The sequence below is a fragment of the Saimiri boliviensis genome, chromosome 6 (genome assembly GCF_048565385.1).
Source record: "Saimiri boliviensis isolate mSaiBol1 chromosome 6, mSaiBol1.pri, whole genome shotgun sequence".
NCBI lineage: Eukaryota > Metazoa > Chordata > Mammalia > Primates > Cebidae > Saimiri > Saimiri boliviensis.
Genome location: NC_133454.1, coordinates 75,174,848 through 75,201,170, shown reverse-complemented (window position 1 = coordinate 75,201,170; position 26,323 = coordinate 75,174,848). Strand labels below are relative to the sequence as shown.

Sequence of the window (26,323 nt, the reverse complement as noted above, 5' to 3'; positions counted from 1 at the left end):
TAATTGCTGGCTATGTCATCTGGAGGAGGAGGAAACAGGAGTATCTTCACTAAATACTTTTTGGAGAAAAAAATACACTTGGAGACAGCATGAAATGGAAAATGATGGCTACAAAGTGACTACTTTAACAGACTAACAATATTTAAAGCCAGAAGATTACTCTTCACTTCAAATGTTTAATGAATTGGAGAGAAGGGAATAATATTTTGAGAACTTCCACTCTTCACTGGCATAAAAATTTCACCACTATCCCTGGGAAAATGTCTTGGGCAACATATTTTTTAAAAGCTTGCTTTCTCCTCTTACTAATACATTTCCTATTTGTTTTTGCATATGGCTTATAAGGATATATTCACATCCAAACAATGAAAAACTAATGACTTTTAAATGACATCCAAAAAAGACCATTTTCTCAAAGACAATGGATCCTATACCTCAAAAGAAATAGAATTGCTCAGCTATATTCTTTTTAAGTTAATAATTTTTAAGGCATTTTGTTTACTTAGAAATTTCATTTTATTCAGCTGAAACTGAAACATTCCTGTGAAAAATATTCTCCCATGTATCTCAGTTCCAGAATGATTACTTCAGTAAGCCCCAGCACAAATTCTTCATTCCTTCTCACTGGATTTTCTGGCATGGAGCAGCAATATCCTTGGTTTTCCATCCCCTTCTCCTCTATCTATGCCATGGTGCTTTTGGGCAATTGCATGATTCTCCATGTGATCTGGACTGAGCCAAGCCTGCACCAGCCCATGTTCTACTTCCTGGCCATGCTGGCCCTCACAGACCTGTGCATGGGGCTGTCCACTGTGTACACAGTGCTGGGGATCCTGTGGGGGCTGATTCAAGAGATCAGCCTGGATTCTTGCATTGCCCAGTCCTATTTCATCCATGGTCTGTCCTTCATGGAGTCCTCCATCCTCCTCACTATGGCCTTTGACAGGTATATTGCAATTTGCAATCCACTGCGTTATTCCTCCATCCTGACTAATTCCAGAATTATTAAAATTGGGCTCACTATCATAGGTAGGAGTTTTTTCTTCATCACACCCCCCATCATCCGTCTGAAACTTTTTCATTACTGTCGTTTTCACATCCTTTCTCACTCTTTCTGCCTGCACCAGGATCTTCTCCACTTAGCCTGTTCAGACATCCGATTCAACAGTTACTATGCCCTGATGCTGGTTATTTGCACACTGTTGTTGGATGCTATACTCATCCTTTTCTCCTACATTCTGATTCTGAAGTCAGTCCTGGCAGTTGCCTCTCAAGAAGAGAGGCATAAATTATTTCACACCTGCATCTCCCACATCTGTGCTGTCCTTATATTTTACATCCCCATCATTAGCCTCACAATGGTGCACCGTTTTGGCAACCACCTTTCTCCCGTGGCCCATGTTCTCATTGGCAACATCTACATCCTTTTCCCACCTTTAATGAATCCCATCATCTACAGTGTCAAGACCCAACAGATTCGTGCCAGAATGCTTAGACTCTTTTCTCTGAAAAGATGTTGAGAGAGCTGAAGATTTACTACTTTTAAAAAAGGAAGAAAAGCAGCAACAATAATAAACAAAAATCAGTGCCACAAAAATATAAAAAAATTATTAAACTTAGGGCTTCACCCTGAGTCCATGATAACTGACTTTAAAAATATTTAAACGTAGTCAAAGAATCAACAAATAAGTTCCACTGTGTCAACTTGGACACATGTAAGTCACCCTATCAGTTTGACCATATTTAAGAGAGAGGAAAAAACTGTTTATTTGCTTCAAATGTACTTTTGAGCATTTCCTTTGCTGTAAAACAAAGATGGATGAAGAGCCTAGGTTTTCAAGTTTCAAAGTAGATAACTTGAAGTTTCTTTCATTCTCTTAGGTTGACTTAATTAATCTTCAAAATGGAAAACAGCCAACTCACAGGAATGTTGTGGTACTTGTATGGACCAGAATTGTCCAAGAAAACTTTTCTAACCTGCTGGAGATGTTCTATAAAATACCATAAAATAACCTAAGTGGAATATATGGCACCTATGCGCTTGAAATGATAGTAATGTAATTGAATAACTGCATTTACAATTTCAGTTACTTTGAGTTAATTTATATTTAACGTTGAATGTCATTGTATTGGACAGTTCAGCAGCCACTGTATTGGACAGTGCAGCTACTGTTTATAAAGAGGACACAAAGAAATATGAGTTTGGATTTAACTTCTACCAGGTCCAATTTAAATCAGAATCCTTATTTTTTAGATGTTATATGTGGATTCTACTGTTACAAGGCTGAAAGTAGATTTTGCTCTGATTTTTTTGGCTTTTATATCTAAAGGGGCAGGATCTTCAAAACAGATGAGACTGCTATTGACTTATTCTGAGTTTAAAAGAAAAAAGATAAAAGAACATAAAGAAGTTCTCCTGTAAGTAAGCTAGTGCTGCTTTCCAGAGAAGGAAAGATTGGAAGGAAATCAGGTACAGATCTATGCATGGATAAAAAGAAAATAATTGCTTTACTCTTCCTATATTCTGTTAGGGATCTAAGGAGGTAAGTGTTAAAACTGGACAAAATAATACATAAGAGTCATTTTACACCAAAATGCAAATATTTCTTTGTATTTTTAAATACAAATCCAGTTAAGAAACTGAAACTTAACTAGATTTGTCTTCCTGTAGTTATGCCTTCCTTTCTTTTCATTTTGGACTTCATTCAATAAAACAGTCTCTGTCAGAAAAAGAAAAAAAAAAAAAGAAAAAGAAAAAAAAAAAAAAACAGTCTCTGTCTACTTATTTGACTCAGAAGGAAACAAAAATATGGGCTTTGGTTTCTAAAAGCTTAAGCCTCAAAGTGGAGAAATGGTTTTTGGACAGAGGAAAGTATATGGTTAGAAAGACAAGTGTAAAATTATTCCTAGAAAAATAAGTTAGTTCTTCTGGGTTAGAATGTAGGGTTCATTTTAAGGATAAAGGAGTAAATTTCCTGATGTCAAAGAGGATCTAGTCTATCTTCTGCTATAGCTGTCAGAGCTGAAAACTGTGAGGTAGGTTCTAGAGGAGAAAATTTCAATGAATTGTTTTTGTTTTTGTTTTTGTTTTGCTATATAATAATAATAGCTGTCATTCATTAAGTTGAGATCAATGTCAGGTGCCAGTACTGCTCCAGGTTCCCTAATGATAATAAATGCCTGCATGGTCTCCCCTGGCAGACGGCAATGTGCCCAATTTGCCAAGACTCCTATGCCCCAGTTTTATAATAAAAACAGAAGCTAGCTGCTGAATCTGTAGAGGTCATGTGAATGTCTCATAGGTTTCTCAATGGCCAACGAAGCCTCCCTATAGTGCTTTGACAGTGAATAAGCATCTACTCCTCATACATGGCAGAGCTGACACAACACTGTGGAAGCAGAGAACTCTTCAATAACTGACAACGTGTTTCCCACCAGCCAGTCACATGGAAGCATCAAAATTAACTTATATTTATTATTTGAACAATATTACACATTCGACACAACTGAGTTGTTGGTTTGAGTCACGTTTAACAGGAAGAGTAGGAAGGCTCATTTGAGGGCTTCATACTATGAGTATCTGTGTTGATTATGGCAACCAACAGAATACAAACCAAAATAGTTTATGATAAAGGCCATTAAAAAAAAAGATGATTGAAAAAAAAACTAAGAGTATACTCAGAAATCATTGCTTATTTTAGAGCTGTATAATTATACTATGACGATAAGATTTATAAAGAACTTTCGAGTCTTTAAAATTCAGCCAAAAGGAAGAATATTAGTTAAAAAAAATAAAAGAGCCAATGAAAGTAAGCTTTATACGATTACTGGGTTTTATGCAGAAAGAAAGAGGTTTAGGATACTCGTCATTTAGGTCATTTGTTTTGCAAAGGCCTCTATCTGGAACCAATTACTTAAAAACAAAAACTAAAAACTAAACCTCTCCTGGGGAAGAAAAAGCAATTTCAGAGACATCAGCCCGGGTCCTGAAATGAAGACCAGATGGAGACATCACAAGTGTCTAAAACACTGTCTGGGTTGGGCATAGCTCACACCTGTAATCCACCACTTTGGGAGTCCGAGGCGGGTGGATCACGAGGTCAGGAGATCAAGACCATCCTGGCCAACATGGTGAAATCCTGCCTTTACTAAAATATAAAAAATTAGCCTGACATGGTGGTGGGCACCTGTAGTCCCAGCTACTCGGGAGGCTGAGGCAGGAGAATCGCTTGAACCCAGGAAGTGGAGGTTGCAGTGAGCCAAGACTGCACCACTGCACTCCAGCCTGGTGACAGAGTGAGACTCTGTCTCAAAACAAATAACAAATAAACAAACAACAACAACAAAACACTGTCTGGTACTAGGTAGCTTTTTAAGAAGCCAGGTAGAGACATTTTCCCATATATCACTAACTTCTAAAGAAACTGATTTTCCATTAATTAGGCAACAACAGCTGAAACTGTTGTTGATGTGGTAGCCTGCAGAGCCAGTGAGAAGCAGTTACCAGATTCCTTTGTAAGGCCTGCATGGTTACTATCTAACTTCACCAAGAAACATTACTAAAACAGCCATAATGATGCCAGGGAAGCACAGCTCTCTTCTTTTAATAGGTAGACTGTCATATCATTGCACATTTCTCCCTTAAATGAAGTCACAGCTATTATAATGAGAAAACAAAAAGATATTGCTGAGAATGAGGTGACAAAGGTAGGATTCAGAAAATCAGAAAGTCTAGTTTATTGTTTGCAATCATTTAAATCTTACATGAAAAAGCTAAGGTCCAGTGGGAGAGATCAGCATTTCCTAGAAGTGAGAGGACATGGTTCAGGATTAGAAATGTGTTTTTAGTAAAAATGATCTGCTAATAATAAATCCACAGGCAGGTGTTCACTGTACACCACTGGTCCTCAATGTTTTTGGTACGAGGGTCTGGTTTCGTGGAAGGCAAGGTCAGGGAAGGGATGGTTTCGGGATGAAACTGTTGCACTTCAGAGCATTATGCAATGGTTTATTGGGAACAAGATATTACAGGGACAGAAGACCTGGATATATAGACATACGTGTTAACTTAGGTGTCAGAGAGTGCTGGCTAAAGAAAAAAAAAATACACAAATTATAATCGAAGAGAATGCAATATGCTTCTCCCTGTGGACGATGTCCCAGAACCAGCTCTGGGTCATCTCCTTCCTTGGGAGGAGTAAAATTCAGTCCTCTGGAGCTGAAAACCTTGGGCCCAAGAGATGCCTTGAAAGAAGTATAAATAGTTCCAGATTTCCTATCTGTATTTGGATATCTCCTTGCTTTGTCTACTCTCAACCTACTAAATACCTTCAGGATTCTAGAAAATACAAGTAAGTAAACTGAGTTATGCTCAATGAAAACATGTAGAAAGTGACACCAGAAAAACAAAGTCAAGAAAATGCAGAAGCTATTCATTCTTCCAACAACTTACTCATCTCGCATTTTCCTTGATTTTTGATCCATGGAGTACTGGACTTGGCTTTAGCTGGAGTTGATTTGCAATCGTAGTATTTTTGTGCTCTTTTATCAAGTGAGTCATTTTCAAAAAGAATGTTTTATTTTTATCTTAGAATGTTTATATGCTCATTTTCTTTAATATGCAGATTTGAATATTGTACAAAGATTCAGTGAATTTATATTCTAGTAGTTAAAACAAGGCTAAGTAATAAAAAATTTTGGTAGTTTATTGTGTGTGTGTGCAAGTGTATGCATTGTTCTGTAAAGTTTACTAACTGTTGTGCATCAATGGCCCAGGCACAGATTATGAATTAAGAAGTCGGCACCCCAAAAATTTTTAACTCTCTTTCCTGTGTAACAAAGATATTATACTGGTGGGGCAAAAATAAAACTCCATTTCAAAATTCACATGTCCATCACTATGCTGAACCATTTGCACCTTATGAAACTAAATGACAGATTCAGGGTAAAGATTATCAATTGATATCATGTGCCCAGTATGAGAAAATTATTCCTAGTCTTTATGGATACCCTAAATCAATTCAATCTCAGTTTGAAGTCCCAAAGTTCAACTTATTCAAATTGACAATAATTTTGGTCTTAATTGCTACAATTTTGTTAGTGCCCTAATGTCATCTATTGTTGGGATAGAGATATAACTGACTTATGTAGCTACCTTCCTAAAATATTGACTTCAGAAATGACTCACATTTTAAATGTATGCTTATTTTTAGATGTTTTACAATCAAGAGAACTAAAGTTTAAATTAAACAATGTTTCCAGGGTCATAGAGTCAGAATAAGATTTAGCCAGTATTTAAATACAATTATATATGTCCCTAGAGCTGTACTGTTTCTATTATACCGCACTGTCTTCGCTCTGTGAACACATTCATGATTCAGCCAGAATATGCCATCAGAAATATCCTAGAATAATGCTGCAATGATACCAGGCCTATAATTTGGGCAATCACAGGTGACAGTATTATAGGAAAAACAAAACAAAAAGCATTGACATCACAAAAGATCACCACAAAAAAATTTTAAAGGCCTGAAAAGCCTTTTTTCTTTTCCTCCCATCTTCATTCCTGTATTTTTTTTCACTTGGATTCTTTTCTCCCACCCCTCATTTCCTGATGAAGCCCCAATGACTGTAATCCTCCCTTCTATAACTGTACTTCACTCACATGCAAGACTCTGGCCTAGATCTGCGTCAGGATGTTTCAAAATTAATCTTTTCTTTCTCTGAAACATCAAGAGTTTATTTAAAACATTCTAACAATGTGCGACATATGTTAAGTAGTAAAACAAATATCTAAATAAAGTAGACCCACAGAGTTAAATAACTTCAAATTTATCTTAATATTTAAGGAACCTCATGCTAACTTAAAGCAAGACTAAATTGACCAACTGTGTGGATATTTTATATTCCAAACTGCAACTCAAAAAACGAGGTCCAAACATTTCCACCATATAAAATTTGAGACCAGAATATTTAGCACTTAACAAAAAATAAAAGTACAGGTAGCAGTCTGTGGTATACAATGATCAGTATACTGAAATGTAATGGAATCAAGAGATGGAGGAGCAGTCATTTCTTAAGTCCCTGTGCCATTTCAGAAAACAAGAACTTTAGCCAGCTTTTATTTGAGAAAGGGGACTGAGGGAGTATAGAAGCCACCTGTCATTCACATATCATTATCTATGTTTATACCCATGCTTCTATTCTATTCTGTCCTGTCCTGTCCTATCCTATCCTATTCTATTCAATTCTATTCTATCTCCTCTAATCTATCTATCTACCTATCTAATCTATGTATATGTCACCTACCCGGGTGTTGCATCACCTAATCTACCTTTTCACCCAATATTACACTTGCTCCTATTCACATTTCTTTGGAACTAGTAATTAGTAAAAACTAGTAATTGACTGAAGTAATATAGACTCCTGTTATATAATGTGAAAACATTAAATTATTTGCTGCTCTGGTGGTATTTAAATATACAAAGTGTATTGTCTCATTTTCAATCAGTGACTGAAGTGAAAAAAATAAACAAAATATTTTATGCTTTACTACCTATTAGGTGGATACACTTTAAAACCCAGCTCAATTTGGCACTGCAAAGAGCCAAAATTTATAATGCTTTATCTTATATTTTTGAGGAATAGATTAATTGGCAGGTGAATTTAATTTGCTGTGTGTCTTCAATGGCTAGCATTCGGCTTAACAATAAGTTAAGGCCAATAAATGTAGAGGAAAGCATATATGCTATATTGCTTGAAATCTATTTTGTCTGACTTAATTCCATCCCATTTCCTTAAGCAACACAACTCAAGTTCATAACTCTCTATTTTCCTTAGGGATGTGATTAGTCAAAATTTTGATGCGGTGTTTTGTGTCTAGTTTTATCTTGATAGGCAGTATTGGATGGTAGTAAAGATCAGAGCTTTCAGATTTATCCTTCCTCACTTTAAATCCAGGAGGGCTCAGAATAAGAGACTAAAAGTCCATGGGTTTTTTTTTTTTAATATCTGTAAAAATAATATCATTTATATCATGGTTATTTAAAGGGCTTTGCAATAGGTTATTGTTAAGATTTAATGTTAATGTTTGTAAAGTAGTATGGCACATATTAAGCAGTTATTAAATGATATCTATTAATTTTTTCAAGGTACAAAAATTAAATTATTTGGTAGGACTTAAATATTAGGTGTATTAACACATTTTACCCACATCTCCCAGAGAAGAAAACACAGGAAATAAAAAAAATCTGATCAGACATCATTTGGCTTAAGACGCTGCTCCTAAATCCTCAGGCTTGTGGTCTTTCATTAATGGCACTGGAATAAAGTGTACACATGGCTCCTTTCTGTCAGAATCACACTAATCCCCAGGATGTGTGGTATGTCCTGATAGGAATCCCAGGGCTGGAAGGCTTGCATACCTGGATCTCCATCCCTTTTTCTTCTATGTACATTGTGGCTGTTGCAGGCAATCTCTTGTTGATTTTCTTGATCATGACTGAGCGCAGTCTCCATGAGCCCATGTATCTTTTCTTATCCATGCTGGCCTCCGCAGACATCCTGCTCTCCACAGCTGCAGCTCCTAAGATGCTGGCTATCTTCTGGTTCCACTCCACGGATATATCCTTTGGTAGCTGTGTGTCTCAGATGTTCTTCATACATTTCATCTTTGTGGCAGAATCTGCTATTCTCCTGGCTATGGCATTTGACCGCTATGTGGCCATTTGTTACCCACTGAGATACACCACCATTTTAACCTCATCAGCCATCAGGAAGATCGGCGTAGCAGCTGTGGTCAGGAGCTTTTTCATCTGCTGTCCATTCATCTTCCTGGTATACCGACTTACATACTGTGGGAGAAACATCATTCCCCATTCTTACTGTGAGCACATGGGCATTGCCAGATTGGCATGTGACAATATCAACGTCAACATCATTTATGGTCTCATTGTGGCCTTACTCTCTACGGGACTGGATATAGTGCTTATCATTATATCCTACACAATGATCCTTCAGGCAGTGTTTCAGATACCTTCCTGGGCTGCCAGATTCAAGGCCCTTAGTACATGTGGCTGTCACATCTGTGTCATACTTATGTTCTACACCCCAGCATTCTTCTCATTTCTTGCCCATCGCTTTGGAGGTAAAACCATCCCTCACCACATTCACACCCTTGTGGCCAATCTCTATGTGGTGGTGCCCCCTTTGCTAAACCCCATCATTTATGGGGTAAAGACCAAACAAATTAAAGATAGAGTGATTTTACTTGTCTTTCCTATCAGTGAATGCTGTTAAAATAAAAAAGTCTGTTTTAGGGAATAGAGATAAAGGAAATCCATAGAAATCTTCGAACACACTTGAAAGGATGATATCTATCAGTATCCACTGCATTTGGCTAAGGCACTCAAAGATTTTGAAAAAAAAAATAATGAAATTCTTCATTTTTTCAGACATCCTATTTTCATGAATTTTAACTTAAAAATACATAAAGATAATAGAGAAAAGAAAAATATATTTTAGGTTTAATCCAGATTGACTTTTCCTACATAGTGATGGAGAGTGGGGTTTTGAGTCAGTCACTGGCCGTTTTATAGTCAGTCTGAAATTCTGCTGAAATGTACAACACTCCAGCTGTACTCTGCAGAGACTGGAACCAATAACATGAAACCATAATATTATAGTTATTTTTGTCAACACCTATTTTCTCTATCTCTCGACCTCGTGATCCGCCCGCCTCGGCCTCCCAAAGTGCTGGGATTACAGGTGTGAGCCACCATGTCTGGCCCCGTCAACACCTATTTTCTAAGTTAAAACGTCATCCCTAAACTATTTCCTAACTCACTGACATCTCAAAAAAGTCAATTGTGTGGAATAGACACATAATACATATATATTGAATGAGTGAATAATAGTGAATTAAAACCAATGATAACCAATACTAAATTAACACATATGAGATTACCTGGATGATTTAAAAGCTGATATATATTTTCTCCCTATAGTGGAGATTTTAGACCAAAGTCATCAATAGAGCATCGTTGCATCAACAGAGACATCACTGAAGATGTAAAATGATTGAAAATTTCTATACCTGGGTGATACATTTTTTTTAAATAAACATTTTTTTTAAAAGCTAAAGAAGATTACGGAGAACATTTTCTAAGAAACATATAAAAAAGAATGTAATCACACCAAATGTAATTATCTATGATATTACCTACAGACTGTTAATTCCTTCACATCAATACACATTTTCACAATCTCTCCCTCTTAAAAGCTTAGAGCAATGCCATGAGAATGTAAAAAAGAGAAAAATGATCTTATTTACACCTAAAAGAAAGACAAAAAAAAAAAACTTTGAGAAATTTGAGGTGCTGTCTTAAACACTTGCAACCTATTCATGCTTGGCTTATGCTTAGCTTTTTCTCTGATTTTTATAGAACTGTATTCATGTATTAACACACATTTACATATACACACACTAATTTATCTACATTTATATGTGTATATACCTTCTATATATGTATGTAAACATACACACATATATATGCATGCACACACACACACACACACCTTTGTGCACCAAAGATTAAGAAAGTCAGAAATAAACTTCCTATATAATTTCCATTATTGGGAAGGGAGAATACCTAAGACATTCTAAAAAATCCAATTAATTTGTTCCTACTAGTACTACACTAAATACTTATGTGCCATTTTGAATTATCTTCAAAATATTTGCATTTCACAGCACATCAGTTAAACTTCACATAGTTTTTTTCTACTCTACAGAATATTCTGAACCTTCTAATGTGAAACATACACTCAGTGTTGTATTTCTCCATTAAAGTAATAACATGAAGGAAAATGAGGGAATAGATTGCAGTATGAAGACAGAGGAAATGAATGAAATGCAGGAAGATTTTGTATACTTGATTTTAGCAGTCAGGAGCTAAGAACATGCGAATTTCACATACAGAATGCATGAAACATGTTGTCTTAAATAGGTATATGAATACATACGGTCATATGTACATATATAGCTACACAGTTACATAGATGTCATTTTGACAGTTAAAATGGTAGAGATAAAATTGTTTGAATTTACAATCTTTAAATAAACGTTCAGTTCAGCACTCATATTCTGAAAGGATTTAGGAAATGGCTGTTGCTGTGTAGCTGCTGAATGAAACATTACTGAGCCGTTGCCCTGGAAACAAGAAGAACTTTTCATGTTCTACTGTCTCCTTAACCACTAATGCTTCAACTAGTGAAAATAGGAAAGGGAGGGGAGGGGAGGGAAGGAGAAAGGATGGAGGGGAGAGGGGAGGGGAGGGGAAGGGAGGGGAGGGGAGGGGAGGGGAGGGGAAAGGAGAGGAGCCAAAACAGAATACCACAAAATTTAAAGCAGGGAATTTTGGAAGTACTTAGCTAAAACAGATATATTGTTCTAGAGAGAATTAACAAAATCAAAAAATAAAAAATCATAGGGTGCTAAGTGATTGATAAGGTGAGAATTGTATTTCATATGAACAAGAGATCCAAGACGAATACTTAGCTAAAACTGATATGTTGTTTTAGAGAGAATTAACAAAATCAAAAAATAAAAAATGATATGGTGTTAAGTGATTGATAAGGTGAGAATTGTATTTCATATGAATGAGAGATCCAAGACCAATACTACCACAAACTATTGTGTTATAACTGAGGTCTTAGTTATTATAAATCAAAAAGGTACAGGTATTAGGGGAAGAAAAAAGACAAATTTGGAATCTGTGGTGTATTTATTTACCTATATTTAATTTATTTTTTAAAATATCTTTTGTATATGATACGATCACTTAAATATAAATTACAGGAAAGTAAACAGAGTTATACAAGGACAACATAAAAATCAATAATGTCTTATACAATGGCAAGAGCCAATGGGAAAACAGAATATGAACAAAGTGACATTCAAAATGATGATAGATAGGCTGGGAGTGGTGGCACACACCCCTAATCCCAGATACATGGGAGGCTGAAGCAGGAGAATTGTTTGAATGGGTGGAGGCTGCAGTGAGCTGAGATCGTGCCACTGCCCTCCAGTCTGGGCAACAGGGAGAGACTTAATCTCAAAAAATTAAAAAAAAAAAAAACAACTAAAATGATAATAGAAATGTACATGTGCCTAAGATAAATGAAAGAATTGTTTATTGTACATCATTTATTATAATAACAATTTTCTCCAAAACAACCAATAATAAATTCAATTCAAAGTAATAATTTGTATTGTGTTTTGTATTTCTTTCAATTTTTATTGTGATAAAGTATATAAATATACTATATATAATACTGTATACCATACATAATAAAGTTCACCATATTAACCATTTTTCAGTATAAATCTGTGTCATTAATTATAATCACAGTATTGTGCCACCATCACCATGATGTCATTTCAAAACTTTTTCATAACCCAATTAGAAATGCTATACCCGTTAGGCAATAACTCCACAGTCCCATAGTAACCTCTAGTCTACTATATGTTTCTATAAATCAGCCTATTTTAGATAATTCATATAAATAGATATCTTACAATATTTGTTGTTTTGTGTCTGGCTTATTTTACTCAACATAATGTTTCAAATTCCATCTATGCTATGACATACACAGTAGTCTTTGCTTAATGTTGTCCCTTCACACATTCTTGGAAATTGAAACTCTAAGCCAAATGACATACAATGATATCAATTTTTTTCTCATCTAACAAAACAATGTTGGATAAAACTGCGCTATTTGAGGATCTGTTGTATGTCATTTCACTTAAAGTTGTAATTTCCAAAAACGTATTCATAACATTAAGTGAGGACTTACTGCATCTGTACTTCATTCTTTTTTATTGCTACATAATATTCCACTGTGTGTATATATCACATTTGTTTATTTATTCATCTGTTTATGTACATTCTGGTTGTTTCCACATTTTGGCTGTTGTGAACATTTCAGTATGAGCACTTGCTTAAATCTTTATGTATATTTATAATATACACACAGGAGAGGAATTTTGGGGTTATATAATAATTCGATGTCTAAATTTTTGAAGAACCATCAAAATATTTCTACAGAAGTTGCACCACTTCACATTTTTAGATGCTACATATGAGGATTCCAATTTTTCTTATATCTTTGTCAACATTTGTTACTTTTTATTTTGTTTGCTTTTCTTAAATTATAGACATTCTAGTAAGTTTGAAGTGGTATCTTATTGTGGTTTCGGTTTGTATTTTATGTGTATTTATGCTCATTTGTATATATTCTTTGGAAAAATTACTCATTCAAGTCATTTGCATATTTTTAACTGAGTTGTTGATTTTTTTGTTTTTTAGTTGTAGGACTTTCTTCATACATTCTGGATATTATACTTATCAAATATATCACTTGCAAAAATGTTATCCTATAGGCTGTCTTTTTACTTTCTTAAAAAAGTCCTTTGTTGCACAAACTTTTTTATTTTAATGAAATCCAATTTATGTATTTATTTTTTGTTACTCATCCTTTTAGTGTCATATCTAAGAATCTATTGTAAAATCAAAGTTCATGAAGATTTACCAGTGTTCACTTCTGAGAGTGTTATGGCTTTAGCTGCATGCTGGTCATTGCTCTATTTTTATACATGCTGGCTTTTAATTCTTATTCGAAATAACAGATACAAAAAATTAGCATTACAACTTAAAAATCTAGGGTGACCAATTGAATATGAACTCAATTGAGAATAACAGAACAACAAAAAAGAAACAGATCAAAGAACAGATAATAGTCAAGAAATGGATCTATATTTATATGAAAATTTAAAATAAAATGTATGTAATCCCTCAAAATGCTTGGAGACCAAAAATAGATCATGGTATTAAAAAAATTGTTTACATTTGAGAATAATTAAGTAAAATCCCTAATTAGTCAAGTCCCCAAAACAAATTTCAGATGAACTAAATTCTCTCTCTCTAACACCATTATTACCTGTCTAGCACCATTACTGTCTCTGTCGCTCTTTATCTCTATCTACACCACTACCCCTAGCTGCAGTTCTGTCTCTAGCTCTAGATCCAACTCTAAATCTCTCTAGTTTTTACTTTGTGTATGGAATAGCTTCTTAAGAATGAAAAGTATACAATATAAATAAAAAGTATGTTAACCTGACTACAGACAAGTTTTATAAATGATTGTATATGAAAAAATTAACAAAGTTAAAAGATGAAGGGAAAATATATAAGAAATATAAACCAATGTCTTATATTTAAATTATAATTAATGATATCATATAACTATTTTATATTTATTTGAGTTTTGCATTGATATTGGCATGTTTTTATGTATAGTCTCTGGCATGACTCTCAGTGGGAATTATTCCCTCCTTTTCTCTCTAATAAACCCAAAGGTTCTGGAAATAATTATTCTTGGTTAATTGCTTCTTGAGGGATTCTGACTCATTCTGTTTCTGTGTCCTCCAGTCAACTAGGCACATATATGGAGAGGTAGCAACTATGCCCACAGCCAAGTTGAAAGTAAACAGTAACACACAGTATGCGCGGATTGATGTGGTAGCTCTCAGTTCAACCTAGGTAAGTCTCTGGGGTCTAGAACCAACTATAGTTATGCCTAATGGCATAATGTCCTGGCTTGCACCAGTTTAGGAAAGCTGATCATGCACATTTCAGCTCTGCATTTAATAGCATCTCATTGGTAGTCTGAAATTGACCATGATAGGAGTAATTAAAACACAGAAATTGATATGGTAAAAATCAGGGTATTTTTATTTGGAAATATTTATTAGTATCTCATGAATTATGCCTAACCAAGAGCCCTGGCCCAACACGGGAAAAAGAGTTCAGCCTTAGTCACATTCTTATCCCTGAGCCCCAACCTGAATTCCATTTCTGGCCTCCAACCTTAATACCTAAGGCTCTGCTACATACAAGTGGAAATTTAGTGTTAATAATCTTTTTCCCAGATAAATATCTCTAAGCCTGCACCTTGGCCCCACCATTGCATGTGACTTACACTGACACCTCTCTGACTCCAGATTCCAGCAGAAGACTCTGACCCTTCTGCAAAATACAGAGGAGCTTTCCTAACCTATGGACAGCAGGAGAAATAGTGAACTGGTAAGTTAAAGAAAAAATGGAAAATACTTTATTCTAGGAGAAACTATCCCTGTCTTCTAATATATTAAGTTGTTCTTTTTATTCTATACATTTAATATTTAATATATTCCACATATGATAAAAATATATAAATATTATTTTAAATTACTATTATTGTGTTTATAGCAAATATCTGGGTCTCAGATAACTTGTAATATAAATCAATTTTAATATAATTCCAAGATTACATGTCAATTAAAAGTTCAAACTATGGATATTCCTTATTAGTGTTCTATTACTTTGACTATTCATTTACTCCCTTTATAAACACTACAAGTTATCAGTTTCTTCAGTCATAATTTTCACATGAATGTGTCATCACCACGCTTCTTTAACTGTTTTTCACTGCCGTAGATGACCCAACTTGAGATTTCTATTAATGCCTTCTGTATTTGGCATATAGTCTATGTTGGAATACTTTTCTGTATGACCAATTAGGTTTGTCGTCCACTCACCGTGGCTTACCTGTACCCTTTTCTCAGAAATCAAATTTTCATCCACTTGTCTGAGGAAATGTCTTAGATATGACTGCTAGAAGCTTAGATTTTGATGTGCAATAACTGAATAGAAACGTGTATATTTCAGTCTCCATGTGCTTCCCGATATCTTCAGAGAAAGTTTCACCACGACATTTTCAATGGTTCCATAAAATTCACACCTTCAACATTCACTCTTGTTGGCATCCCGGGGCTGGAGGCAGAACATATATGGATATCCATCCCCTTCTGTCTGATATACACCATCATCTTTCCGGGAAATGGCCTCATTTTTCACATCATCCGAATGGACTCTTCCTTGCACCAACACAGGTACTACTTTCTGGCCATGCTAGCCTTTGTGGAATTTGGTGTCTCTGCTTCCACTATGCCCACTGTACTAAGCATCTTCCGCTTTGGCATTAATGATATCAGTTTTAGTGATTGTCTGCTTCAGATGTTTTCTACGCACTCTTTCACTCTCATGGAGTCAGTTGTCCTTCTGGCAATGTCAGTGGACCGTTTTGTAGCCATCTACAGCCCACTGCGCTACACAACCATTCTGACAATTGCCCGCATTACTGGAATGGGTGCTGCCATTGCCTTGCGAAGTATAATGCTCATGCTCCCCCTGCTCTTTCTCCTGAAGCTTCTGCCTTTCTGTGGCCACAATACCCTCACACACTCTTATTGTCTCCACTCGGATCTGATCAAATTGCCCTGTGGAGACACACGCCCCAATAGCATCCTGGGTCTATTTGTCATTACCTTCACATTTGGACTAGACTCGTTGCTCATTGTGGTTTCTTATGTGCTGATTCTTCATACAGTACTGAAAACAGCTTCTGGAGCAGGGCAGTGGCGGGCACTCAACACATGCATGTCACACATTTGTGATGTGCTTGTGTACTATGTGTACCATGATCAGCCTCTCCCTGATGCATCGCTTTGGACAACATTTACCTCTGCTTCTCCAGACTGTCACGGCCAATGCTTACCTCTTCTTTCCCCCTGTGGTCAACCCCATTGTCTATAGCATCAAAACCAAAGAAGTTAGCAACAGCATTGTCCACACACTATCCAGGAAGAGGGGTGAGTTCTAATGGAGACAGATGATACTCTGACAGCACAGGAGCTTGGATCAGGTCCTATTACCTGAATATTAGCTTTGCAAATATGAAAAATTCCATGGCTTATTATCGCTTATTAATAGCTTTAACATTTTGTAGATGAAGAAAAAAACAATTTTACATATTTCCATGAGAACTAAAAAAACAATGGCATTACTCTGACATGAAATGGAAGGAGGCATAGGACCTGGGCTTTGTCCTGGTGAGGACACACTGAGTGGTGAATCCTTGAATATTCATTTCAGTGACATATACTTCTGCGAATATGTAGAAAGAGTCTTGGGGAGGTTTATGTTTCTGAATATGTTAAAATTAGCAATACATATTTGTGAAGGAAAATAATCAGGACACAAAAGAGTGCATATTGTATTATTCTATTTATATAGTTTTAGAACATGTACATCTAATTTAATGTCAAAAAATGAGAGCACTGCTTACCTTTGATGGGTGTAAAAATGGAAGAACGGAGAGAGACATGAGGCAATTTCTGGGGAGATGGAAATACTTTGTTGTGTTAGGGACGTAGATGATGTGGTTTGTCAATTTATCCAAATGGTACAGATAAGATTTTCACATTTCAAGTTACATAAATTTTACCTCAAAGATTCTGAATGATAATAATAAGGAAAAGGAAAATAATAATAATAACAATACAGATGATTAAATTGCACAGTGAATAGAAGCATAGAGAATACAAGATTGTTGTAATGTTGATAATTGTTCAAACTGTGTCATGGGTACCTGAAAATTCATTATAATATTCAGTTTACTTTGTTCAGTTTGCAATTTCTGTAATAAGAAGATTCTTAAAAAGTTATACTCAATATGCTGATGTTAAATCTCAGTTGAACATGTACCGTGAAGCAGAGATAACTTTTAATTTGGGTTTAGAAAGCTATTTTATGTTTAATGTGTTAAACACTAGAAAGAAAGAAACACAACTATTTGAAAATACTGTTCTAGAAGAAAATAACAAAAAGAAAGAAAGAAAGAAAGAAAGAAAAAGTAAGGCCTACTCCTGCAATCTGCAATAGTCTTCATTGACATGAATCACTCGGTAGTAGATATGCTTCTGACAAACAGAAGGGTAGGGAGGACAAAAAGAATTCCAGAAAATCTCTCAGACAGGGATTGCAGAGTCCAACAATTTATTTTTTTTCAGATAATTTTGAATTTCCATGAACCACAATGAATACCTTAATAAACCAAACAGTCTTGTGTGATTACCAGTCAATCAAGTAACCAATAAAAGATTTGGTCAAATAAAAATATGTATAAGGTAATGAGTGCATCATTTATATATGTATATTTTTTTCTGTTTTCACCTAATTTACTAAATTCATGGACTTAAAAAACATTTTAATGTATAAAACACCTTTGAAAATGTTCAATGTGGTAAAATAATAAAAGCGAGATGGGATATTTAAAAAAATTCTCAAAATTTCATAGTAATTTAGAAGCCCTTCCTTAACAATAATTATTTGTAACACCTAATACAGTCCTGTAAATTAGACAGTATTGTTATTTTTATGGTACACATGAAAAAGAGAATTTATGTACCTTTATCCAGCTCACACAATGGAAAAGTTGTACCCCCAAGAACCAAGTCCTCAGTATGATGTTATACACTTGAACCAGATGTACCTAGGTTTGAATCCTAGCTATCATGCTATTAATAATTGTGGGATCTTGCTAGTAGTATGACCTGTTTGAATTTAGTTTCTTCATTTATAAATGGATAACAAAATACCATCCAGCTTTTATGGTCTTGAAAATCAAATGAAATGATGCATATAAAGCAATTAGCATAGTTCCTAGTAAAATTTGCTCAATAGGTAATTATATTTTATTAAGTAATTACTTTTTCACCAAATCTGACTAAAATATGTGAATACACAGCCAAATTTCACAATGCCTGACAGTCTTTCTAGATTCCAGTTTTAAGCTCAATTACATAAATATTAAAGTCACAAATTTTTCCGACATTAACTATAGTGTACTATACTATACTAAGTGATTTATATAGATTAGCTCATTTAACCCACAGAGCAAATATATAAAGAAATTATCAGTTTGTCTCCGTGTTACAGTTGTAGAAACAGAAACATAGAGGAGTCAAGTTATCATGCCCCAAGTCAAAGAGTTAGTAAGTGGCAGAATCACAATTCAAACCCAGACAGTCCAGCTAAAAACCTAATTCTTTAGCCCACCATACTATCAGTGGTCCCATAACTTAAGATTCAAATTCAACTTTAAAATTGGAATTTGAAAAACACCTAGCAATTACGTAAACCATTTTCACCTTTGAGATTCAAGAGGACAAAATTCACTCATATCTGTTTCTTCTAATTATGGTTATTTATTGATAATGTATCAATGTTTTCTCAAGAGGATCTTTATAAAATAGGCCTCCACCCACATTAGTTTAACTGCTTAGGTACCGATTCTCTTCTACTTCCTCAACTCACACCTTTAGAAATATTATCTAAGATCACATTCGTCAAATTTTCTTATGCGTACAATAAAGAAATATTTTTTTTAAAGCCAGCAACTTAACCTCACTTATTACATTTTATTACCTATCATTCATTCTAAGTGTAGTCCTAGATATAGTATGGTACTACCCTAAGACATCGGGTCAAGGGCAAACAGACGACCCTAAAAGCCGAAGAGATGAGAAATAAATAGCATATAAAGGAGGTCTAAATCCTGTGACAACAAACTTCTCAACAGAAATCATGCAGTTCAAGAGATAGTAGAATGAAATTTTCAAAGCACTCCGGGATAAAAACAAACAAACAAACAAACAAAAAACAAAAAACTGACATTCAAGAATATTGTACACAGAAAAATGTCATTCAAATATAAACAATATATAAAGTCTTGCACAGACAAACAAAAGTTGAAAAAATTCACCAACATCAGACCCATCTTGCAAAAAATGCTAAAGGGAGTTATCAAATCTGAAAGAAAAAAAGACACTAACATGCAAAAGAAAACTTTTCAAAGTATGAAATCCATTGGTAAAGTTAAGTACATAGACAAACATAGAATACTCCATTACCATATTTGTGGTGTGCAATCAATGCATAACTCTAGTATGAAACCAAAAATTAAACCTTTCAAGAACAGTGATAGTTAGAGCAACCTTTTAAGATGCAAGTAATATAAAATATGTAAACTGAGAAAACAAACTGAAAATGTGAGGGTGGAGTGGAATTAAAGTATAGACTTTTTTTTTTTTTTTTTTGCCTGTTTTTGCCCTTGCTTATATTCGTTTGTTTGTGATCTAAGATGATTTATCATGTTGTTAAAATAACTTGCTATGTTTATAAGATGTTTTTTGTAAGTCCTGTGGTAAGCACAGCACAAAAACCTATAATGTATTTACTAAAAATAGAAAGCAACAAATTAAAATATACTACCAGAGATAATCACATAACCACAAAGGATGAAAGGAAGAGAGGAGTCTCTCAGCCGCCAAAAATAAGCAAAAAAAAAAAAAAAAGGAAATCCTTAATAATAACACTGAGTGTAAATAGTTTCAATTCTCCAATTAAAGTTCATAGAATGGCAAATGGATAAAGAAATAATATCCAACTATATGCTGTCTTCTAAAAACACACTTCACCTATAAAGGTATACATAAATAAAAGTGAAGGGTTGGAAAAAAATTCCATGTAACTGGAAACCAAAAAGAGCAGTAGAAGTTTTACTTAAATCAGATGAAATAGACTGCAAATTTGAAAACTGTAAGAAAAGACAAAGAGAGTCACTGTATAATAACAAAGGGGTCAATTCAGGAAGAGGATATAATTATAAATGCTTATGTATCCAACATCAAAGCTCTCAGATATATCAGGCAAACATTAATGGACCTAAAAGGAGAGATAGACTGCAGTACAATAATAGCAGGGTTTTTAAACACCTCACTCTCACTAATGAACAGATCAGCCAGACAAAAATCAATAAATAAACAACAGAGTTAATGTAACACTATATCTAATAGACCTAACTGACAAAACATGCCACCCAACTGCTGCAGAAGATACATTTTTTTTAAAGCAGCATGTACAATATTTTCCCAAATAAGTCCATATGCTGGGCTACAAAGTCAGCTTGTACAAATTTTAAAAGTAGAAATGTTATCAATGTTTTCTGACCACAGTGGAATAAAACTAGAAATCAGTAACAAGAGGATCATCAGAAAATACAGAAACATGGAAATTAAACAGTATGCTCCTGAATAACCAATGAGTCAATAAAGAAGAAGGAAATTTTAAAAATTCTTGAAACAAGTGAAAATGGAAATACAACATACCAAAATCTATAAGATATGGCAAAAGTGGAACTTAGAGGAAGTTTATAGCAATAAACATCTATATCCAAAAAAGTAGAAAGACTTCAAATAAGCAACCAAACAATGCATTTCGAGGAAATATGGAAGCAAGAACAAAGCGAATGCAAAAGTAGTAGAAAGGAAGAAATAATAAAGATCAGAAACAAAAAAAAAATACAGAAAATCAATAAAACAGCTATTTTCTTGGAAAGGTAAACAAAATCAACAAAACTTTAACAAAAAAGACTCAAATAAATAAAATTAGCAATGAAAAAGAGGATATAACAATTGACACCTCAGAAATACAAAGACTCATTAGAGATTAATATGAAGAACTATATTTCAGAAAATGGGAAAATCTAGAAGAAAGGAATAAATTTCTGTACACATACAGCCTAGCAAGATGGAAGCATGAAGAAATAGAAAACTTCAACAGAATAATGAATAACAAGATTAAAGTTGAATATAAAGTTTCCTATTAAAGAAAACCCAGGACTTGATAGGCTACCAAACATTGAAAGTAGAACAAATGCTTATCCTACCCCAATTCCTCAAAACAAACAAACGAAAAACCGACAAGGAGGGCCTACTTCCAAACTCATCCTCTGAGGCCAGCATTAATACCCAAACCAGACCAGGACACAACAGCAACAAAAGCAGCTCAAAGGAGGTACAGAAGGAACGTACCTCAAAATAATAAAACCATATAAGAAAAACCAATGGCTAACATCATACTAAATAGAGAAACACTGAAGGCCTTTCCTCCAAAGACTGAAATAAGTCGAGAATGCTCACTTTCATTACCACTATTTAACATAATATTGGAAGTCTTGAACAGAGAAATTCAGCAAGAGAAAGAAATAAGGGGTATCCAAATTGGAAAGGAAGAAGTTAAATTAGCCTATTTTGTAGATTACATGATCTTATACTTAGAAAAAATCTGGACTCCACTAAATACTATCAGAACTGATTTAAAAAATCAATGAAGTTACAGAATATTAAATAAAAATACAAAATCAGTAAAATTTTTATATCTAGAAATTAAACATTCTGAAAAAATCAATAAAACTATCTCATTTATAATAGCAATAAAAATATAAAATACCTATGAGTCAATCTAACTAAAGAAGTGAAAGATCTCTACAAGAAAAATTATAAAACTCTGGTGAAAGCAACAGAAGAGGACACAAACAAAATGGAAAGATACTCCCTGCTCATGAACTAGAAGAATAAATATTAAAATGACAATACTACCCAAAGCAATTTACAGATTCAATGCAATTTCTATCAAAATACCAGTGGCATTCACAGAAATAGAAAAACAATTCTAATATTTATATGGAACCATAAAAGATCCCAAATAGCTAAAGCAATCCTGAGCAAAAGGAACAAAACCAAAGCTATCAAACTATAGACTTCAAAACCTACTACAAAGCCACAGTAACCAAAACAGCATAATACTGCATAAAGACAGACACACAGCCCAGTGGAACGGCATAGAGAACCCAGATACAAATCCAGGCACTTAGCAACTAACTCGTGCTTGACAAAGGGGTCAAGAACACAAAAATGGAAAAAAGGGACTGGTCAGGTGGCTCACGCCTGTAATCCCAGCATTTTGGGAGGCTGAGGCAGGCGGATCATGAGGTCAAGAGTTCAAGACCAGCCTGACTAACACGGTGAAAACCCATCTCTATTAAAAATACAAAAATTAGCTGGGCAGGGTGGCATGTGCCTGTAATACCAGATACTCAGGTGGCTGAGGCAGGAGAATCACTTGAACCAAGGAAACCGCAGTTGCAGTGAGCCGAGATGGTGCCACTGCACTCCAGCTTGGGCGACGGAGACTCCATCTCAAAAAAAAAAAAAAAAAAAAAAAAAGGAAGAAACACCCTTTTCAAGAAACTGTGCTAGGAAAACTGGATATCTACATGCAGTAGAGTAAAACAGAACCCCTATTGCTCACCATGCAGAAAAATCAAGATGGATTAAAGACTTGAATCTAAGACCTGAAATTATGAAACTACTGGAAGAAAACAGTGGGAAAACTCCCCAGAACATTTATTGATCTCGGCAAATACAGTCTCTATGAGACTTCAAAAGCACAAGTAACCAAAACAAAAATAGACAACAGGGATTCTATCCAGCTCTGCACAGCAAAGAAAATAATCAACAAAGTGAAAAGACAACCCACAGAATGGGAAAAAATACTTGCAAACTATCTATTTTACAAAGGATTAATAACTAGAATATGCAGAAAGCTCAAGCACCTTAACAGAAAAAAAAATTAATAAATAAAAAATGACCAAAAGACCTGAATAGATATTTCTCAAAAGAAGCCAGATAAATGGCCCACAGATATTGGAAAAATGTTCAGTATCACTAATCACTGGATAAATGCAAATCAAAACCACAATGTGATATCATCTCACCCTAATTAAAATCACTTACAACAAAACAACAGGCAATAACACATGCTTGTGTGGATGTGGACAGAGGGAAACCCTCTTACACTGTTGCTGGGAATATAAATTAGTACAGCAATTATGAAGGACAGTATGGAGATTTATCACAAACTTGAAGTAGGACTACCATATAATCCAGCAATCTCACTCCTAGGTATACGCTCAAAAGACAGGAAATTAGTACATCAAAGATATATCAGTACTCCCATTATTATACCACTATTCGCAAATGCCAAGATTTGAATTCAACCTATGTATTTCAACAGACAAATGGATAAAGAAATATATATATGTATATATATGTATATATATATATATATACACACACACACACACACACACAATAGAATATTAATCTTATCATTACAGTAACGTAAATGGGACTGAAAGCAATTGTGCTAAGTGAAATAAGCCAAGCACAGACAGACAAATATCACATGTTCTAATTATATGTGAAAGCTAAAAATGTGGGTCTTATGAAGACAGAGAGTAGATTGGTAGTTACCAGAGACTGGAGGGAAGAGAGAAAGGACAAACAAAGAAAAAAAAATCTGTGTGTGTGTGTATGTGTGTCTGTGTGTGTGTGTGTATATGTAGGTATGTATATATAAATTTGCATATATGTATTACACTGAACTGTACATATATGTGTATGCATATATGTATTACCTGTACATATATATGCATATTTGTGTATGTATGTATAACTGTACATATATGTTTGCATATATATGTATATATGTATTACCACTGAACTGTTTAAAAATGGTATAGATGGTAAATTATATAGGTATATTTTACCTTAATAAAAATAAATTTAAAAATATTCAGTAGACTAGCTAAAAATATCTAGAGGGTTAGGTATTGATTCATATATAAACGTTTTCCAATATTTACAAGTAAAATGAAAAAAAAAACCCTTGAGTTAAATGTATAACCCACTGACAATGTTTCGAAGGATGAAAGGGATGAACTAAAATTTGGACAATCCATGCTGGTCCTATGTACCTGGAATAGAGGGAGAAAATGTGGGCTGGAAATACTGTTATAGGTGTTAGCACATGAAGTTGACAACTAAGTTATTTGGAGTAGATGGAGTTACTAGCACATATGCACAGTTTAAGAATGAGATGGCCGGGCGCGGTGGCTCAAGCCTGTAATCCCAGCACTTTGGGAGGCCGAGGCGGGTGGATTACGAGGTCAAGAGATCGAGACCATCCTGGTCAACATGGTGAAACCCCATCTCTACTAAAAATACAAAAAATTAGCTGGGCATGGTGGCACGTGCCTGTAATCCCAGCTACTCAGGAGGCTGAGGCAGGAGAATTGCCTGAACCCAGGAGGCTGAGGTTGCGGTGAGCCGAGATCGCACCATTGCACTCCAGCCTGGGTAACAAGAGCGAAACTCTGTCTCAAAAAAAAAAAAAAAAAAAAAAAAAAAAGAATGAGATGACCCAGGATAGAACTTTGGACAGCCCCAAAATTTAAATAAGATCAGTATAGGAGAAGAGAAAGAAACCAAATGGTATACTACTCTCAATTGTTGCTTAGTGACAAAAGAATAAACTGAATATTAGCTTAGCTGCTTGTATGATCTCTAAATCAATTCCATTTGACATGCAGCAGTACCATTGTTTTATACTCCTTCACAGAGGAAATTCTGGAAAGAGCACACAGGGTTCCTTGCCTTTTCATTTGTATTCCTAATGCTACAGGAAATCCATTGTAAACATTCTCCACTATTAGTATGCTTCCTAAATTTGCCAATGTCTAAACATTGTATCAATTGTCTTTTAGCTAGCTACATTCAAGAAAGTCTAGAAACCAGGTGAAAAATGTCAAGGAGAATAATGTCATGTGCAAAGTCTTGCTTAGAGTTTACCAGATACTCATGTGATAAATAAAGTTTTAATGCATAATCCCATTTTACTAATAATTTAAAGATAAGACCATTTATAGTTTTTTTTTAATTTCATTTGGAGGATATAACATTATCTCCCTCATAAAGAGTAGAAATATAATTAGTGTTTTTTGAAAGAAAAAGAAGGAAGGGAAAGTAACAAGGAAGAGAGAAAAGAGGAAATGAATACAAATTTACTCAAATGTTCAACAACTTGCTTCCAGCTTTACATTTGTAGGACTTAGAAATGTTCATTCTAATTTGTCACCGTAAGAATGTTGCTTAATTTACAAAAAGATTTAAAAAAACTTCAATAAAATAAAATGGAAAGAACAAGACTGAAGAAGACTAGGAGGTAAATGTGTGATAAAGAGTAGTTATGAATACAGATTTTTCTTTTTCGAAAAAAAGAGAAAAACTTTGCCTTAGTGAAAGAAAGTGTCACCGACATACATATTTAAGTAGAATGGAACTGGCATAGAAACATGTTTGCATTTAAAAGGGGTTTAGATTTTTGCAAATAGAAATGGCACTATAGGAACCTATCTTGTAAAAAAAAAATTACATATCAGTTACTCTGCATTTAGCCTGTTGGGAAAGAGAAAAAGAGAGAAAGAGATTTCTGCAAGTGTAGAAATAATTACAGGGATATTAGGTGCCAATGAACCCAAGAGGGCTGACTTAACACTTGCTGGGTCCCTCATGGTTTTGGCTACCCACTAAGAAATCTCTCATTTCATGTTCATAACTCCTCCTACTTCTCTGCACATTCATAAAGGAACATTAAAATTTGTGGCTAGCCATGTTTTTTTCTCCAGTTTGATCTCAATA

The 26,323-nt window shown here is 34.6% G+C and overlaps 3 protein-coding genes across 3 annotated transcripts; all 3 read left to right on the top strand.

Annotated features, from left to right (window-relative positions):
- The first annotated feature begins 560 nt into the window (after positions 1 to 560).
- Positions 561 to 1,520, top strand: OR51V1 (olfactory receptor family 51 subfamily V member 1). The gene has a single exon (XM_003923371.3). The coding sequence runs from the start codon at positions 561 to 563 to the stop codon at positions 1,518 to 1,520; it is 960 nt and encodes a 319-aa protein (XP_003923420.3).
- A 6,817-nt stretch (positions 1,521 to 8,337) lies between these two features.
- LOC101044685 (olfactory receptor 52Z1P) lies at positions 8,338 to 9,297 on the top strand. Its single transcript, XM_003923824.1, has one exon. The coding sequence runs from the start codon at positions 8,338 to 8,340 to the stop codon at positions 9,295 to 9,297; it is 960 nt and encodes a 319-aa protein (XP_003923873.1).
- Positions 9,298 to 14,522: 5,225 nt separating this feature from the next.
- On the top strand, positions 14,523 to 16,761 carry LOC101045012 (olfactory receptor 51I2-like). Its single transcript, XM_010334644.3, is given in 3 exon segments — positions 14,523 to 14,579; positions 15,768 to 16,574; positions 16,576 to 16,761. Coding segments are annotated over 3 exon segments (1,050 nt in total).
- The last annotated feature ends 9,562 nt before the right edge of the window (positions 16,762 to 26,323 follow it).

Coding starts and splice junctions, on each gene's coding strand:
- OR51V1 (XM_003923371.3), top strand. CDS start 561: ATGTATCTCAGTTCCAGAATGATTACTTCAGTAAGCCCCAGCACAAAT.
- LOC101044685 (XM_003923824.1), top strand. CDS start 8,338: ATGGCTCCTTTCTGTCAGAATCACACTAATCCCCAGGATGTGTGGTAT.